The 18,407-nt window shown below is 37.0% G+C and overlaps 5 protein-coding genes across 8 annotated transcripts in view; 3 read left to right on the forward strand and 2 right to left on the reverse strand.

Moving 5' to 3' along the window:
* Positions 1–3,850, reverse strand: part of LOC124630346 (MAP kinase-interacting serine/threonine-protein kinase 1-like) — a 73,983-nt gene extending 70,133 nt beyond the window's left edge. Inside the window, exon 1 of one of the 2 annotated variants that reach the window (XM_047164209.1) lies at positions 3,748–3,850. Coding sequence is in view for 1 of the 2 variants with exons in the window: in XM_047164208.1 (XP_047020164.1) it covers positions 3,748–3,777 (30 nt within the window). In the remaining variant the exon portion in view is untranslated. The remainder of the gene's footprint in view (positions 1–3,747) is intronic. The other variant, XM_047164208.1, reaches the window with a different exon arrangement.
* A 101-nt stretch (positions 3,851–3,951) lies between these two features.
* LOC124630347 (E3 ubiquitin-protein ligase Hakai) lies at positions 3,952–9,534 on the forward strand. Of its 2 annotated transcripts, none has more exons than XM_047164211.1 (8): positions 3,952–4,778; positions 5,599–5,786; positions 6,020–6,094; positions 6,434–6,535; positions 6,674–6,784; positions 7,140–7,277; positions 7,717–7,855; positions 8,291–9,534. In XM_047164211.1, exons 1-8 carry the CDS (start codon positions 4,568–4,570, stop codon positions 8,458–8,460), a joined length of 1,134 nt encoding a protein of 377 aa, XP_047020167.1. In that variant the 5' UTR covers positions 3,952–4,567; the 3' UTR covers positions 8,461–9,534. The 2 variants fall into 2 exon arrangements, with proteins under 2 accessions (XP_047020167.1, XP_047020168.1); XM_047164212.1 differs by lacking the exon at positions 3,952–4,778 and adding an exon at positions 5,197–5,341.
* On the reverse strand, positions 9,525–12,990 carry LOC124630349 (transmembrane protein 115). The gene is made up of 4 exons (XM_047164213.1): positions 12,434–12,990; positions 11,910–12,105; positions 10,875–11,051; positions 9,525–10,196 (listed from the first exon to the last, which is right to left on the reverse strand). The coding sequence occupies exons 1-4, from the start codon at positions 12,942–12,944 to the stop codon at positions 9,974–9,976; spliced, it is 1,107 nt and encodes a 368-aa protein (XP_047020169.1). The 5' UTR covers positions 12,945–12,990; the 3' UTR covers positions 9,525–9,973.
* Positions 12,991–13,236: 246 nt separating this feature from the next.
* On the forward strand, positions 13,237–14,834 carry LOC124630753 (NAD(P)H-hydrate epimerase). 2 transcript variants are annotated; one of them, XM_047164734.1, is made up of 4 exons: positions 13,237–13,395; positions 13,511–13,719; positions 14,040–14,363; positions 14,505–14,834. In XM_047164734.1, exons 2-4 carry the CDS (start codon positions 13,544–13,546, stop codon positions 14,737–14,739), a joined length of 735 nt encoding a protein of 244 aa, XP_047020690.1. In that variant the 5' UTR covers positions 13,237–13,395; positions 13,511–13,543; the 3' UTR covers positions 14,740–14,834. The 2 variants fall into 2 exon arrangements, with proteins under 2 accessions (XP_047020690.1, XP_047020689.1); XM_047164733.1 differs by having other exon boundaries at positions 13,254–13,436.
* A 587-nt stretch (positions 14,835–15,421) lies between these two features.
* Positions 15,422–18,407, forward strand: LOC124630591 (proliferating cell nuclear antigen). Its single transcript, XM_047164555.1, has 7 exons — positions 15,422–15,571; positions 15,769–15,888; positions 16,055–16,161; positions 16,390–16,547; positions 17,042–17,158; positions 17,335–17,510; positions 18,114–18,407. The coding sequence occupies exons 2-7, from the start codon at positions 15,775–15,777 to the stop codon at positions 18,222–18,224; spliced, it is 783 nt and encodes a 260-aa protein (XP_047020511.1). The 5' UTR covers positions 15,422–15,571; positions 15,769–15,774; the 3' UTR covers positions 18,225–18,407.

The following is an 18,407-nucleotide window of genomic DNA, read 5'->3' on the forward strand; positions in this document are numbered from 1 at the left end:
GCCAGAAAAGGAAAACTTTTGATTTATAAGCATTTACTGATTGGATAACTTTTATTTATCTGTCTAGGAGCAACACAGGCATTTGTGAATCTACTCACGGTCGAATGTGCGAAGGGTCACGGTTGGCTTAATAATTTCGAACCTATCGAAGAAAATCTTCCCCATATTCTTAAAAATAAGATAGTGCTGCATCCGATAAGGTCTATCAAACGCGAAAAACTGACCCATAAATAGACGATGCCAATTAAAACAAATCAGTTCCTCAATTTGACCAAAAACACAGTTCTTTATACCAAACACGGTGTTCCAAGGCTTCAAGCGGTACTACATACCAGGCGTTATCGATACGAACGCCTGGAATTCTGATCACCCACTAAAGGGAAGGAGCGTGACGCCGAATGTATAATGTAATTTACTAGTATGTAAATATTTATATTTACATGGGTAAATGACTAACTCCAGGATATCGGTTAGTCATTTGAGAAGCACCGTAAGCTATTTAAGTGCAGTAGTATAATTTATCTGGAAAGTTTGTTGGGCCACTTCTTCCCAGCAAACACACATTTATTTATTTATTTATTTAGTACAATAAACTATAAACACATAAACTACAAACACATTATAGGAAGGGCGTTTTTGGGGAAATTCTTATTTTCTTGTTATATTTGACGAAGATATTTTGAATAATTGCAATTTGATATGAAAAAAAGTCTTGGTGGCCTAGTGGGCAAAGAACCAACCTCTCAAGTATGAGGGCGCGGGTTCGTTTCCAGGTCAGGCAAGTACCAATGCAACTTTTCTAAGTTTGTATGTATTTTCTAAGTATATCTTAGACACCAATGACTGTGTTTCGGAGGGCACGTTAAACTGTAGGTCCCGGCTGTCATTGAACATCCTTGGCAGTCGTTAGGGTAGTCAGAAGCCAGTAAGTCTGACACCAGTCTAACCAAGGGGTATCGGGTTGCCCGGGTAACTGGGTTGAGGAGGTCAGATAGGCAGTCGCTTCTTGTAAAGCACTGGTACTCAGCTGAATCCGGTTAGACTGGAAGCCGACCCCAACATAGTTTGGGAAAAAAGGCTCGGAGGATGATATGAAAAAACAATAATGGAAAAGTGATTAGGTTCATACTTATCTGTAAACTTTGGAAAATAGCTGAAGTTTGTTATGACAACATTAATAGAAACCTTCAGCGAGGCTAATATTTATAAATGAAACATTTTATTTATTCCTCGTAATTTAACAAAATAGTTATAAAGTTAATTATAGTTCGGCCATTCAGAGAATGCGTTCCTGACACGTCGCGATTGAACTGACGACGTAACTTTGCAATGGCGTTGCAGTTACGATAAAAATATTTTTGCTGGTTGTTTACCGTTTTAACAATTGAGGAGCATTAAAACAACATTATTATATCAATAATCAATGAATGTAGTTACGTCGTCAGTTCAATCGCGACGTGTCAGGAACGCATTCTCTGAATGGCCGAACTATAGAAGGTTCAATTTAAAACACAGATTTTGTTTAAGCCTAAAGAAAATTCCTTTCAGTGGAAAACTCGTACCCTCACGCCATCTATCGCGAGCCGGCACGAACTGGCACGTCCTCTAAAACCACGCTACGAAGAGGTTAAAAAATAAAAATAAACATACTGAATTCGCGTTTCCCTTAAAATACTGACACAAAACATTTTCTAAAAGGACTGGCCACTAATCAAATAGTATTAGGGATCAGAAATCTTACCTTTTCACACAAAACTGTTTTAATTCCACATGGTTTTCCTGATACGTCAGCCTCGCCTCGGGTAGAGCCAAAATACACCTGAACTTCGCCCAGTTCGTGTTCGATTGCGGAATTTATAAATACTGCGTATTTTTAGGGATCGACCCTAAAGGGCTGCAGCTGTGAGGCTAGGTGTACAGTCCGTAGTACCTATAAGCATGTCTGGCGCATTGCGAAAGCCTTACTACGCAGTTTCGATAAACAATGCAGACGGAAATAATAAATACTTAGGTAAGTTTAGGGGAGAACTGGTAATCTTAAAATTGGAGTTATTAAATATCTAAAAAATGTGCCTAAGCTGATTCAAGTCAGTGGCAGATCTACCGTGGATTACACTTTGGACCATCAGGCATTATTTACTTGTGGAGTCACACTTATTTATTATTTTTATGTACGCGGTACGCCTATGTGCTATCGTATATTTTATGCTTCTTATGTACTACCCCTTCACTCTCCCTTATGTACTCGCATGTACTCCCTTATGTACCCGCAGGTACCTTTATGTACTATCCCTATGTACTACCGCATATACTCCCTTATCCACGTATCTACCTGAATTGCCACCACCTGAATGCCCACAACCTTTTTGAGTGCCGGATCCACCCCTGATAAAAGTGCCACTTAAAATTACCTCGATTCATCATTGCGAATACCTATCGATATGCTTAAAATAAATAATGACTGTAGGGTTCTCGTAAAATTAAAAGAGACTGGAACTGTCTGAAGTGTTGTCACGTTTATTTTTTGATAAAGATCTATAATATTCATCATTGTTCAAGCTTTCTGCCCATTGCTTTCCCTTCCCTTTTGAGAATAATTTACGCGCTATAACACTTCGCCGCGACTGTTATGCGGAAGTTCGGAAAGTCAATTTCAAACAGACGACTCCGGTAATTACGAATAGTGTTTGGCGCCAAGAAAGAAGGTACTACCTAAAGTACAATATATTCCAAAAGCATAACATTATTGACACTTATTTCTTACGATTCATTGTTATTATAATATTGCGTTGAATATGCAAAAGAACACTGCAATATGATCGGTAAGTTATAACATCGAACACTGCATATGAAGGCAACGCACGCATATGTCGATGCACTGCGCTGTTGCGAAAAACGCATTTGCGAAATCTTTGGGGTAAACAAACTAATTGCGTAATTACAGGTGGTAATCAAACAATTAGTATGTGTACTGATAGCGGCGTTGACTAAAATTGGAAGCAAATGCAGGAAGCTGAAGTAGGTTGGATAAACCGCGACTTGGCAAATATTCCGCTAATACGAAGTTTCTAATTAACTTTCAAATTCAAAGAACTGCCTTATAGAGCTAGATTTAGTACCTACAAACTAACTGTAGAAAACATGGCCTGCATCATCGCAAGTGACTTTCAATCAATCGGAATTGACCTCTCACCAACACACATAGGAACATACCCAGCGCGGTCAGTAGGGCAAATGCAATATGGGCAAATCTCCCCAGGTTTGGGCTGGGGGTAGCGTTAGCCCAGCGGGGACGTTTTTATTCTTCGCTGTGACGACGACTGTGTTGGATATGAGTAGGTATCCCTGGATTTTATCTATGTATAGGAAGGCAGTTAACTACTATATTTTTTACTCTAACCGTAGCACTCGAAGCGTAGGAAAAACACCTCTTCGTTATTCCTATCAAAAATGTATTCTCTCTACCGGGAGGTAGAAGATATCTTATTATTTAATTGTCCTTCAGCTATTTACCTACTATACAGTAATTACAAGTTAAGTAAGTATACAAGTTGTTGTGTTTTTTTAATGTGTGTATATTTTCAAAAGAACCTCGATAACGGAGATAAATAATAACATGCGATAAAATTTAAACTACCGCTAAAATGTGCGACGTAACATCATACTCCATACGGTCGTCGGAGCAATCGTTTCCAAAGGATGTTTTTCCTATAAAACTACTATTGAAGTAATGTGAAAAGTACTCACAAAAGTAAGTTGTGATTGTCTTTCAGCCATCGTCGGTCATTTTCAAGAGCAAGGCAGATGTTTGATGATTTACGACACGGACAAAACCGGCAAATTCTGTTTTTTTATTTGTTGACATTACTTTTTTAAAACACTCCTTTCCACAATCTCTTGGGAATCTTCAATACCTACTACACAAACTTGCTCACATAGTAATCAAAATTTCATCACATGATTTTAATAAGAGCATATGATCAAAATTATAAATTAATCCAAAATTAAATTTAAAACGAATTCCAGAAAAAAACAGCGTTAAAATTATATTCACGTATACTGGAACGTTAAAATTGGATAGGGATGCTCATTCGACTTTCACTTATCTTAGGAATCGATTAACACATGAATGAATCGGCATTCCTTTAATTCATATGTTTAATTTAACATACTTTGTATTTAATTTACTTAAATGTTCCAGACTTTATTTAGGATTATATTGGAATAAAAGATATAGCCCAGAATAACATCTTCACAAATAAATAATGTCTTTGTAGTTTAGTCGACTACTCATGTGAATTAGTCGAATAGATTTTACTTCACTAATGTTAATAATCGATGAATAGCTGTATTCGTGACTTGATTGTGATTGTAATGGAATTTTATTAAACTGAATAAAATCCCTCCAAATTGAATTGGATAATCTAAATTAGTGATTATTTACACAAACTCTTATAGCATCGTGGCGTAGCTTGTTGGTGTTTAGTGTCTTTCACTTGTTGAGTGAGAGGTTAAGTGATAACTGTTAAAGTTCAGGTGAAAAAAGGCGGCTTTTCTGCTAATAATTATGAATAGTGAGAAGAGAAATGCCCGTGGCAGGGGCCGTGGTCGGGGCCGCGGCCGCGGTCGTGGTCGGGGCAGAGGCCGAGGAAAGAAAGTTCCAAAAGTAATGTCAAGTGATGAGGAGGAATGTTCCGTGGAAGAAACCTCTCAGGAACAGGAAGAAATCGTTAACGAAGATCCTAAGGAGGAACCGGAACCTACTGAACCAGCTAAATGTAAGTTGTCATGAGTTTATGTATGGTTTTGGCATAGCATTCATTCAACATTGTTAGGGAGCCTGAAGACTAGTACGAACTAAAAATACAGCCACAAAATAATGTACATAAATGCCGCGTATATATTGTCAATCACTAATCTAATAGCATCATAATCTATACACATAACCTCACTTTCTTTATCAAACTTAGTCAACAACCATTTTATTTTGCCTTTTAATCTGAGAAGTTATCAAGCATCCTTTAATTCAGTATTTTTAATAAACACCCACATGATTAACAACACAGCCCATTCCTAGCAAGCCTTAAATAATGAATACAAACTTCTTGTTAGTTATCTGTAAAACATTATCTACTTTATCATCATTTTTATTTATCACTTATCACAAAGATATGGTGCAAGTGGTTTCTTCATAGAAATTTAGACAATTCCTACAGTATTCATTTTACTTATACCATGAAGGAAAAGTATGTCAGTTATGTCAGTTAATAGAGAAATATAGTAATAGAAAAGTGCAATATACCTATTTAAAGTGTTATCTGCAAGATGAAAAGAAAAACTGGTATTACTAACTGTAATATTAAAACATCTTTAAAAATGAAGCCTGCCGTTCTAGTATCATATATATCCTCTGAGCCCTTTTCCTAACTATGTTGGGGTCGGCTTCCAGTCTAACCAGATGTAGCTGAGTATCTATCATACTTAGTTTTAAAAACCTTAAAGCTACAGATAAATAAAAAAAACACCAAACCCTTAACATCTCTATAAACAGTCCACCACATAATAAAACCCATAACACAGATTATCTTTATGTTTCAGTGGAAGTACCCTCAGATATATCTCAACTAGAAGCGCCAGTTTTCACCACACTTCAGCGTGGGCCTCCAGAGCCAATGCTAAGGCTGGACTGGAGTCACCGAGCCACCCTCATTGGGGAGAAAGTCCTCAATCCTATGATATATTGCTGTGATATATGCTCTAAACCTATTCTCATATATGGACGAATGGTAAGTGTGCAACTTTAGCATAAAATGAATTTCTACTCATGATTTAGCCGGTTATACATTTTTTGTGAAATGGTGCAAATCTGCGCAAGATTGCCTTGAAAATAAATTATTATAATTCATGTCTAATATGCTTCTCTAAAGCTGTATATTTCACAAATGTTTTCATTGAATGAAAAATGCTTATACAGGAGATAGGGCATATTCCTTTAACTCTATTACTTGGTCTGTTCCAGATACCATGCAAGCATGTATTTTGTTTGTCCTGTGCCAGAGCTGAACATACACACTGCCCTAGATGTAGAGAAAAGGTAAATTGTTTTAATTTATAATTTTCATATAACTTGTATGACTCATCTACATATATATATGATAAAAAAACTATTGTCTAATTATGACTTTTTTTGCACAATTTTTCATGGCAGAAATGTAATGCATGAAATTGTAGGAGAACAAAAACTGGTTATTGGTCTAGTAACACAATTCTGAAATGGTATTGAAGGAAGTAAAATTCTATGTGCACTGAGCACATTTATTTAAAGTTGTAGTGTGTTTTCACCAAAGTAACTTAAATGCTGTATGCAAAACTTGTAAGAATGTGATCAAAAGTAGAAATCAGACTGAATTCTAATGATGTTGTATAATTTCAGGTCCTGCGAGTAGAACAAACTGGATTAGGCACAGTATTCATGTGCACACACTCCGGTACTCGTTATGGTAACACAGGGTGTAGGAGAACTTATTTATCTCAGGTAAATAACATTCCCACATTTACATTAGAATTTGCAGATAAATAACGTAATTTTTTTTTTCAATTACACTTATGTATTTGATGAAAATTATCTCAAATTGTGTGATCTATTCTAAAAGGTTTGTCCTTGCTTTTCCAGAGAGATCTACAGGCTCATATCAACCATAGACACGTATCTTCTGGAGCAGTGGAGAGTAAACCTGAGCCTGAAGCCCCTTCGAATACTGTAGCTATTGTAAAACCATTAACTGTAAGTATCACGTGATCAAAAATTGAGAATACACATCAGTCAACGTATTTAAACATATTTCAAGTATAAACTATATCTGGGACTGCATGATTGTTCTGAAGAGCTATTGAAGCCCTAGTACATAAAAAAAATATAAACCATATTCTTATAAACTTAACCCTTTATCTGTATTGACTTAAAAAAATTGTGATTCCAATATGTTAAAATTTTGTGTCTAACATGATAATCTCTGACACTGTAAGTCTCAGCTATTGTAAAGGTACTGAGAAAGGTTTCAAATTTTAAATCTATGTCTCAATACTATTTTATACCACCCAACAACTACAAAAAGTATATCACAATCTCTCCTCGTCAGTTGCCGCCGTCGGCGGGCGACCCGCGCGGACACACTCACGCGCACGCGGGCGGCGAGCGTCCCCGCGCGCGGAGCAACCTCATCACGGTGCCCATACAGGACCAGACTGACTCACACGCATACTATAATTATTATCCGGTCAGTATTATTTTGATGTTTATCTAGTGCTACGGGAGAGGTAATATTTCACACATCATATGCCTGGCCTTTTCCCAATTATTTTGAGGTCGGTTTCAAGTCTAACCATATGAAGCTGATTACCAGTGTCTTACATGGAGTGACTGCCTATCTGACCTCTTCAACCCAGTTAACCAGACAACCCCACAGTAAAACTGGTTGTCCGACTCTCTGGCTTCTAACACCCCTAAATGACTGCCAAAGATGTTGAAATGACAGGCACAACCCACAAATTTATCGTGCCTTCTGAAACTCGGAAGACAAGATGGTCACCCGTCTACGCACCGACCGCGACAATAGTACATAATAGAGCGGCCTTGTGCTCGCATCAATGACATGTCTGACTCACTCGCAAGATAATCTACCAGATTTGTAATCTATTAAAATGTACGTATTCCAGCCGCCACAACCAGTACCGCCACCCTCGCTGCCGCCGGTATCATCAGTCCCAGTACTTGCACACACGATGAGCGTCCCGCCGCCGACGTACTACGCGACTGCGCCGCCGTACTCCGCGCCGCCGTCTTATGTGCAGCCCGGTTTGTATATGTTTTAAATACTAATAATATTCGTTTATACTTATCTATACCATCATCATCATCAGACTTTTCATTGTTCCACTGCTAGACACAAGACTCCTTTCTAATTGAAATGATTGAGCATTAAACACCAGGCTTCCTCAATGCAGTTTGGTGATATCAAACTTCATAGTCAAGGTTTCCTTGAGTTGTTTTCCTTCATCTTTAATCTTATTGTGTAAATTATATTAATCATTCCTTATTTTATTTATTTCGGGCTTAAGTACTACTTGACATAGACATTAAAAAAACATCAAGATATAAGTTTTATCAATTTTCTGAGACCTTAGTTTATATTGGTAATGTGTTCCAATGTCTCGGAAAACTTGCTCAAATGTTTCGCAAAAAATGAAAGATAGAATCCATTCCAAATCTGACCTGATTCTTATTTCCCAGGTGGCAGCATGTCAACAAACGTATCAGGCGTTTCACCCATGTCGTCAACCGTCCCCATGGGCTCAGTGAACACCATGGGCGAGGGTGCACGCTGGGGCGAGGGTTACCAGCAACCCTCAGTACCGGTCCAACAGTGGCCACCTCAGGGCCAACACCACTACTATAGGTAGCCTTTGTATAAACGCCGCTTTTCGTGGCGAGATCGAGAGTGACAATTGTGTGACTCGAGGACTTGAAGTAATGGATATTGGAGATTATAAAATATGCAGTGGTTTGGACTTATTACTTGGGGCGTATATGTGACACAGTGAGTATGTATTGTGAAAATAAGTATATTTTAAATTGAATGGCTGGCATTGTCTTTGCCAAACTTAATGACGAATTGGAATATCAAGCAGGTAGCGTAACAGTAACCATTTTAGGCACCTGTGGGCAGCAGAGGTGCACTTGGTTATAGTCACATGCAATCGGAAGTTAGTTGCGAACCGTCATTAAGTTTGGCTTGAATTATAAAATGTAAAAAATCTGAATAAACTGTTACTATAATTCAATTTGCTTCGTAAATCAATTTGAAACTGCCACAAACGATTAAATTGAAACTAGAACCCAGCTTTATTATGTATTTGTCATACAGTCTGATAAGTGTTATCTAGTATGTTAGATATTATGCCTGTCTGGTATCATTGAACGCGCTCCGATAGTATCGCCTAGACAACTCACTCAAACAATAAATTGGCGTTATAAAGTACTGTAAAAAACATTTATATATTTCCACATTATGTGGCGTAGGATAATCTCATAGTGTACAGGTCACAAGAAAGTCTATTTTATACTAGAATTCGTTTATTTTGTATTGAATTGAATATCTGTAGTTTATTTTTTCTTCAGCTATTAGATTTATGTTCCATTTTCTGTACATTAGTATGAATATGTAATGATAATTATATTTACTCATAATAAGGGGTTATTGTTGTACTAAGAGATATATCCTACTTGTAATGTGCAATTTTCTAACTTTAACCCCTATATTTATTTGTCTTTGCAGTGCCTTACTTGATATAGGCATCACAACGAATGTTTCTATGTATGCTTTAGTGATTTTATTTACTTTCTCCACCTGTGCCCATTAGAACTACTATAACTTTTAATGAATTCCTTATTCTGTTGATCTGACATGGAAAATAAGACAATTTTGTAAAAAAGAAATGAAGAGAAAAGCAATAAAAATCTTAAATAAGTGATTAGATATTTATTTTATTAATTAACACTAATCAATATCAATTATATTTACAATATGTCACATCTTTCACTCTCCTCAGCTAGACACAATCAACAAATGCAATAAAATCTGCAAAAAATATTTACTTTTTTATACCCATACATTCAACTGTTACCATAACACTATTGGATTTTTATAAAAGAAAAATAAAATGAATACTATTTCGTATAGATTCACAGCGCCACTGCAGAAATGCTATAGCTTACAAACTAACGAATCGAAATGCACTTTTAACGTGTGATGTCCATGAAATTCTCTATAACAACCTATTGAATACCAATTGACAGACTCATAAATATTTTTAAACATGGAATTTGAGATCGTCAGGCACTCGTAATGAAGCATGCCTATTTCTACATTGGTTCTGTGAACAGCCTTGTTTGTATAGCTTAGACCTGCGGGGATCATGATTGCTTGGTGGTGGGTGGGTCGGGGTCGGCGAGGTCGACGAGCGTGGCCTCGGGCGGCGGCGCGGGGCTGACGGCGGCGTCCGCCGGGAACTGCGGGATGACCTGCGACTGCGCCTTCCTCACCGCGTCCATGTTCACTTTGGTCGATAGATTCTTCTGCCGCGTCTGTTCGGAAGTCTTCGATAATCTCTCGCTCAACGCTTTGAGCGCGATTTGTCTGAAAACGTGCAATGGACATTAAGCTTGGGAAATTTTTTGTACAATACTGATGAAGTATGATAGTAAATGGACCGATGGTTTATTTCAAAAGAAGTTAATGGTACAAAATGATTGTTCTGAAATCCGTGATCTTTAAGTTTCTTTTTATTTTTGTAAGAATTGTAGGTTTTGTATTTATGGCTGCATAAGTCTATTGTTTGAGCGTGCGATATATGCAAATTAATTATACACGGTAGAGTAGGCAGCCTCAAAACATCTTGTTATTTATTTCATTTTGTGATGACTTTTAGCTAGCTAAATGTTGTAGTCTTTTTTCTGCAGCTAGTTTTATTTTGACTGTCCATTTATTTCATAAGACTTACAGCCAATTTCTTCATCAAAAGTAAAATCCAAAGTAAAAATCAAAGAAATGTTTAAAGTAAAAGTAACGGTCAAATTCGCTTTTTCTATTAGTTTTGCTGTCACTTTAGCCTTGAAAAAACGAATTTGACCATTACTTTTACTTTAGACATTACTTTGACTTCTGTGTTTGATGAAAAAACTGGCCACTATACTATCAATACTTAGTTTCTCAACAGAATTTCATTTGACACTCCATTTGATCAGCAATCAGCTCTCTGGTAATCAGTTAACACAAATCTTAAAAAAAATAACAGAACAACAAAGTAGTTCTCACCTCCGCCTCTCCATATCCTGTGGTTCCACTCCCGGCATAGATATAGTGACTCCCCGTGGACTGAGCGCGAGGTGCACGCGCCGCGGGCTCGGAGAACACAAGCCGAGCCGCACGAGGCAGCGATGCGGCGGTCCCAAGATACCCCGCACTACTGGCTGCAAGACCGTAGGGAAGAAACTGCAAAATTGAAAAAAAAATAGGTGAGATTTTTGTCTTTGATGGTAGATTAAATTAGTTTATATATGTGACTCATACTTAATTAATAAGATTATTAGTTCAAAATGAGCAACTGGTTTTTCAATAGTATGAGTGTACATTGAGATAAGCTAAATCATTGACTACAGTAGTAAGATAGCCTACATAATTCTAATTAGGCCAATTTATAATCCTAGCTATGGATTATAAATTGGCCTAATTAGAATTATGTCTTCTACCAGCGATTTTAACTTCATCCTATAGGAACTACTTCATTCACCAGGATAAAAAGTAGCCTATAGCCTCCCTCAATTAATGGATCATATAAGACTGAAATAATTCTTCAATCAGATCAGTACTTCAAGCAAAGAAACCCTTCAGCTTTATAATATTTGTTTTTTCTAATCAAAAGCCTTGCTTGTCCCAAATCATCTATAGTTTTATCTGCTTAGACTTTTAACTGGCTATACAAAGTATGTAGAGTTTAAAGTAGAAAGGAAACAAACAGCATCAGATTACAAGCCCATTGTTCTCCACAACTGCTCGAGATGACAAACGAAAAGGCAACACTTGTCATAAATTCCTTTTTACAAGACAAAGTAAAAACCATCTATGTAAGTAAACATGTTGTTTACATTGTCTGCTTTAAAAAAATACTTTACATTCCTGCAAAAAAGTTTGGATAGATGTTGGTGACTTTTCCTATCAAAACATACTTAAAGATTTTGATAACACTTCAGAATAATACATTACATTCACCAAAATAGTGCTGGTGAAACCAGAAGCCAATTAGTAGATCATATAATTACTTATATACTGTTAAATACAATTAGTACATACTTATCAAAACTGAAATTATCAGCCATATCTCCTCTAGTGCCACTGCTATGCCTCTGCCAGAACCTCAGGTAGATCCAGGAGAGGATGGTGCCGCTGCCCCACATGCAGGGGTACGTGCCTTCCAGGGCTCCGATAGCCCACAGAATAATGGCTGCTATTAGAATCAGCAGCGGCAGTGATCTGTTTGTTAACTTCCCTGAAATTGTAGGGTTTCAATTAGATATTGATGGTTTGTTGTAGTTTAAGTTTTTGCTTAAAAAATATTATTTTCTGGATTTGATTCATCATCAGCCTATCGCAGTCCACTGCTGGATTTGATTGTTACTCAAATAAATTAAGATTTATTCAAAATATTGTTGACTACAAAAACTAAGTGACATGCTAATAAATAGAGCAAATAATACAAGTTCAAGTATACTGTGTATTCACTGTTATTCAAGGCAATCACTGAAGTGTGATAAACCCAAACTATTGAATACAATCTAACAAGTTTAAAACGACAATACTTATCACTCATTTCGCACCTAATGGTGTTTTTATCAGCAGATGATCTGGCATAATCTGCTTTACTGCTACACTCACGGCAGCCAGGTACCCCGCCAAGCCGTGTACGTGAATATCGAACAAGTAGGACGTTTGTCCTGTACACGCAAATATCACTAAATAGTAGAACGTCGTTAGAAATGCTACACCAACATTGGTCAACAAGAAAAACTTCATCATTTCCATTTGACCCCATAACGGTTCTATTAGTTTTCCACATAGTCCCACTGTCACAATGTCGATGATCACTTCCCACAAATGAATCTCGAGAAACCAGAACGTGAAAGTGGACCAGAATTGAAACGAAGGTGGCAACAAATACCCTGGAGTGACACTGAGAACGTCCACAACATCGTCGGAGAACGATAGAATATACCCTATGACTACCACTACACAAATGAATTTCACCGATGGCGATGTGTTTCCTAACAATGCCGAAAACTGTTGTCGTAAATACGGCAAATTACGACTGAATACCCTTAGCGCAGCCATTTTTGTGACGGATGAACGAAACGAAAATCCAAAAACGTAAAGCTGTCAAACTATTGAAACGTCAACATCAATTTATCTTTTTGCATTCCATTTTACGCTAAAAAACCAACATAAAGTATTTGTTAAGTCGAGTTTTTACAAATAATACAATATATTCAACCCTTGCATAAATATTTATATGGTATCCTAATCAATTGGGGGTTGCGTCGTTAAGGATGAAAAGATCAAAAAAATGCCAATTTCAGTACAAAATGTGGTACATACACACAATGATAACAACAACATTTTGACACAGCAGTACTTTGTAATATTTTGACATAACATTTGTCAAATCAAATAGCGAATTCTCATTAAAAAAACTGATCCGGGATCCCCATCCCGGTCCAAAATTCAGAAAATTAGTTAAGAACTTAACTCCACAGTGTTTCCTATTTTCCGGATTTACCTTTAGGTATCTAAATGCTATTTCGGCTTATAAGTAGTGCTTTGTCGGTACGATATTTACATTTTGCCGGGTCATTCTTATCAATAACTTTGCCTTGTTTGAGAGTATTGTCTGATTTTAGCTGCGTAAAGCTGAAATTTCGGGAAAAGGCGTGATGTATTCACCTAAGAAACCATGTAGCAACTACAGGTTGCGGTATTTAACGCAGAAAGAAGCGATCGCTTTGGATGAGGACTTGTTCAATGAGTATAAGTTCAGTGTTGACCAGCTGATGGAGCTGGCGGGGCTTAGTGTCGCTACCGCTGTTTCACGCTGTTATCCAGCGGCTACGTAAGTGTTCAGCAAAAAAAAATAACATCTTATCACAAATTAAATCTACTCCGCCCCTAAGATGAGCCACTGACCGTAACTTCTTTGTTTATTTAATAACAATAAAAAACTCTCGTCTGCATATTTTTAAATATACGGTCCAGATAACAAGACAGAAATTAACTAGCATTATTGTCAGGCACATAATACGTAAGTATGCTTACTTTCATCGAGAACTTGAAACGAATTTGTGTAAATCAGTAAAGAAACAAGATTATCAGATTCTAAAAAATTGTGTGATTTAGTTATTTTATATTCTATTAAATTAAATAAACTTTCAGGCACCCATCAGCTCTAATCATATGTGGCCCAGGAAACAATGGAGGGGATGGCTTAGTAGCAGCCCGGCATATGGCTTTATTTGGATATGAAGTCACTATTCACTACCCTAAACGCACACCAAAGCCGCTCTATGAAAATCTGTTATCCCAATGTGTGTCATTTGGTGTCAATATCATAGACAAGCTTCCTCCAGCAGAGACCTTGTCTAATGAGTACCAAGTTATGGTTGATGCTCTCTTTGGATTCAGTTTCAAGCCACCAGTGAGGGACGAATTGTCACCTTCTATGAATGCCCTAATTAACGCCAGCATACCAGTTTGCAGGTACCATCTAGATACTGTATATACTTTTGTGTTCATGAACTTTTTTCTCCATTCCAAATCAGAAGGGAATAATGGTCAAAGCACATATTATTATGGAAATTTAGGTATACATATTTTATTTAGATTTAATTTTTCTTTCAGTGTGGACATTCCCAGTGGGTGGCATGTTGAAAATGGTCCTGGGTTAGGAAAGGTTCTCAGACCAGCCCTCCTCATATCACTGTCAGCACCAAAGCTATGTGCCCAAGCAGAGTATATACTTGACGCAAAGCATTTCCTTGGTGGAAGGTTCTTGCCTCCAGGCATTCTGAAGAAATATTTCCTAAGGCTACCCCCCTACCCTTGTGAAGATCAAGTGGTCCAGTTGTCTTGTTAATTTATTGGATGGCATCATGGTGACATTTATAGTCTATAAGATTTTAGAAATTCTTGTTTTGAATTTTGTTATACATATACATTATTGGATTTGTTTGTGTCATGTTTTATTTTTATACAACATATCAAGTTAAAAGATGACCCAAAAGTAATTCTTCTGTGGAAGTTTCAAGCTGGCGGCAGTGTGCGCACTCGATATTATATTAAATAACTAGCTTCTGCCAGCGGTTTCACCCGCATCCCGTGGGAACTACTTCCCGTACCGGGATAAAAAGTAGCCTATAGCCTTCCTCGATAAATGGGCTATCTAACACTGAAAGAAATTTTCAAATCGGACCAGTAGTTCCTGAGATTAGCGCGTTCAAACAAACAAACAAACTCTTCAGCTTTATAATATTAGTATAGATTTGTACTAATTACTTTTTTACTACTCCGTGTTACTAATAAAATAAATAAAGAGACAACAGAAACATAGTTTCTACCCTAAAAGCTCCGAAACTGCTAAACCGATTTGTAGAATTCTTTTGCTGTTGGAAAGCTAGACTACCCCCGAGTCCGAGTAACATGGGATATATTTTGTCCCTATAGATACGTGAAGGGGTTTCCCTCGAGACACAAGGAAAAAACATTTGTTAATGCCACAAATGTAGATAAAATAAACTATTTACTCTGGAATGTTGCTGCCAAACTTCAAACAGCGTTGACGTTCCAACTTTTCGCGCCGTTTTTTCCCGCGACCGGCTGTCATTTATGTTGGTGAGGTCAGCGACTTGGACGCATCGTGTCTTATTTAAATTGATTTCTAGTTCATTTTACCTGTTTTATACTCAAATGTAAGTAAAAGTTATTTGTTTTACTTCGTTTTATGTGGAAATAGATCATTTACTCGTTTAAACGTGAATTTTGAACCAGTAAAGCCTTTGTGAAAATCCGTTACAGTTCCATGGCTGTGGCGTTGTTTCTTTGTGTTACAACCCAGAATCAACATTCTAGAGCTTTAAAACTTACATTAAACGTAACTTTATTACAGTTAAAGATGTTCGAAGCGCGTCTTTTACGTAGCTCCATCCTCAAGAAGGTGCTGGAAGCCATCAAAGATCTGCTTACACAAGCCACGTTTGACTGCGATAACACTGGGATTCAATTGCAGGTACTGTAATTATACTTATCTATTTGCCCCTATTTCATTTTGTTTAAATGTGAAGATGAAAATTGACTGTTTTACAAGTATCTTTTCTACATATTATATCTAAGTACCTATGTAATTTCATGTCATGTAGTTATTGTAGTTTCAATAAAGTATTATGTTGTTTCAGGCGATGGACAACTCCCATGTGTCACTTGTGTCTCTCACTCTCAGATCTGATGGCTTTGACAAGTATAGGTGTGATAGAAATATCTCCATGGGCATGAATTTAGGAAGGTAAGTTATGCTTGTACCTACTTACAATATAGCTGTGTTCTGATATCTGTTTTATACTTAGAACCAGTACTTAGAGCTGTCCATGACCTAAATATCAGTGGTTATTTACACACAAACAAAATATCATACAAACATTTTTCCATGTTTTGTCTTTGCTATAGGTGCACTTTTCTCTAGATATTTATAGTTAAAACAATGCCTGTTTTCACATATTGTTAACTTTTCCAGCATGTCTAAGATCCTGAAGTGTGCTGGTGACAAGGACACAGTGACAATCAAGGCACAGGATGATGCTGACACCGTTACATTCGTGTTCGAGAGCCCCAACCAAGAGAAGGTCTCCGATTACGAGATGAAGCTCATGAACTTGGATTTGGAGCATTTGGGTGAGTAGATAAGCAATTGTATATTATATTAGGTGTTCCCTACAAATTCACTTGTATTCTAGGTAAAATGTAGACTATATAGTATTCTTCAATAAATGGGTAGATTTTTCAAATTAGACAAATTGTTCCTGAATATAGATCATTCAAACAAACAAACATAATATAAACAGACTTTTTGTTTTATTTATGTACTCTAGGCTATAATTATAGTGAGGCTGGGGTAGTGAAGGTCAATTGGAATCATCAAGTTCAGACTTGTTCTCGTTATGAAATGTTATGACAACTTGTTATCAATATTGCATTTGTTATTTCACAACATAATATTTACATTTTAAATATTAAATTATAAAAATAAAGAAACATTTAAAAAATAGATGGTCACCGATATGGGGCACAGGGTGCATTTTATATCATTATGATTTATACTTTTGTAGTGAAAAACAAATTTTTATAAACTTTGAACAATTTGTTTTATATGCTAATTTTTTTAACAGGCATTCCTGAGACTGAATACAGCTGCACTATTCGGTTACCTAGTGGTGAATTCGCGCGTATCTGCCGTGATCTCTCACAGTTTGGAGAGTCTATGGTCATTTCTTGCACCAAAGAAGGTAAGGATTTATTTTGTTTCCTTCGCAGGTATCAAGCTTTTTACACTTTACACAACACTGGCACTCAGCAGTATCTAGTTAGATTGGAAACTAAACCCTGTGAAGATGGGAAAAACCTTTGCAGATGGTGATGAATCTCTTTAGTACTTTTCTCTAAATCATGTTTTGTTCTACAGGAGTGAAATTCTCAGCATCAGGAGACATTGGTTCAGCAAACATTAAGCTCGCACAGACTGCATCCATTGACAAAGAAGAAGAGGCTGTAGTTATTGAGATGGAGGAACCGGTCACACTCACATTCGCTTGCCAGTACCTGAACTACTTCACCAAAGCTACATCCCTCAGTCCACAGGTAAGCTAACCCAAAATGAAACACCTACCTTTTGTCACACAAATATTTAGGAAATTGTGGTGTTTTACATTAGTAGTACCAACAGATATTCTCCTGCCTGTATACCCAGTTAATTACATATTTTAAGCAGCAGTATATTAAGTTTGCCATAAATAAGTTATATGCTGGAGTTTGTTCCACTATTCGTGAATACTGTTACAGCCTTTTTATCGTCCCACTGCTGGGCACAGGCCTCTTCTCACACAGAGAAGGATTGAGCATTAATCATCACGCTTGCTCAATGCGGGTTGGTGATTTCAGACTATATAGTCCAGGTTTCCTCAAGATGTTTTCCTTCACCTTTTTATCAGCCACTGGTGTCTAAGATTTACTTAGAAAGTACATACAAGCTTAGAAAAGTTGCATTGGTACTTGCCTGACCTGGAATCGAACCCACACCCTCATACTCGAGAAGTTGGTGCTTTACTCACTAGGCCACAACAACTATTCGTGAATCTTATGGGCAAAACATTTTTGGGGTCTGGTAAAATTTGCTATCAAAACGTGCTGGTTTCAGCTTACTTGTTTTTTTTTTTTTTAATCTTTTTCACTAAATTTTTCCAGGTTCAATTGTCTATGTCGGCTGATGTCCCCCTGGTCGTAGAGTACCGCATTCCAGAAATTGGCCACATTCGCTACTACTTAGCTCCTAAGATCGAGGAAGAAGACAGTTAAATTTAAGTTTACTTTGTTAAGTTTTACTTTAATTATGTAACTCACTTGTACTGGCACTTTCTAGAATATCATGTTAAATTCAAATTTCTTAGGCCTGATATCTCAATACACTGTGTGTATCGCCGGAACTTGTGATAAGTAATAGTATTTTTGTAAGGTAATAAATAAAGCCATTCTACACAA

This window comes from Helicoverpa zea, chromosome 5, assembly GCF_022581195.2.
Source record: "Helicoverpa zea isolate HzStark_Cry1AcR chromosome 5, ilHelZeax1.1, whole genome shotgun sequence".
NCBI classification, from domain to species: domain Eukaryota; kingdom Metazoa; phylum Arthropoda; class Insecta; order Lepidoptera; family Noctuidae; genus Helicoverpa; species Helicoverpa zea.

Coding starts and splice junctions, on each gene's coding strand:
- LOC124630753 (XM_047164733.1), top strand. CDS start 13,404: ATGCTATTTCGGCTTATAAGTAGTGCTTTGTCG. Junction 13,437..13,510: donor TTATAAGTAGTGCTTTGTCG/GTACGATATTTA, acceptor GTCTGATTTTAG/CTGCGTAAAGCTGAAATTTC. Junction 14,364..14,504: donor GCCAGCATACCAGTTTGCAG/GTACCATCTAGA, acceptor TTTTTCTTTCAG/TGTGGACATTCCCAGTGGGT.
- LOC124630591 (XM_047164555.1), top strand. CDS start 15,775: ATGTTCGAAGCGCGTCTTTTACGTAGCTCCATCCTCAAGAAGGTGCTG. Junction 16,162..16,389: donor ATGGGCATGAATTTAGGAAG/GTAAGTTATGCT, acceptor TAACTTTTCCAG/CATGTCTAAGATCCTGAAGT. Junction 16,548..17,041: donor CTTGGATTTGGAGCATTTGG/GTGAGTAGATAA, acceptor TTTTTTTAACAG/GCATTCCTGAGACTGAATAC.
- LOC124630349 (XM_047164213.1), bottom strand. CDS start 12,944: ATGGCTGCGCTAAGGGTATTCAGTCGTAATTTGCCGTATTTACGACAA. Junction 12,106..12,433: donor GCTGATAAAAACACCATTAG/GTGCGAAATGAG, acceptor CTACAATTTCAG/GGAAGTTAACAAACAGATCA. Junction 11,052..11,909: donor GATAATTTCAGTTTTGATAA/GTATGTACTAAT, acceptor TCAATTTTGCAG/TTTCTTCCCTACGGTCTTGC.
- LOC124630347 (XM_047164211.1), top strand. CDS start 4,568: ATGAATAGTGAGAAGAGAAATGCCCGTGGCAGGGGCCGTGGTCGGGGC. Junction 6,785..7,139: donor CTATTGTAAAACCATTAACT/GTAAGTATCACG, acceptor TCTCCTCGTCAG/TTGCCGCCGTCGGCGGGCGA. Junction 7,856..8,290: donor GCCGTCTTATGTGCAGCCCG/GTTTGTATATGT, acceptor CTTATTTCCCAG/GTGGCAGCATGTCAACAAAC.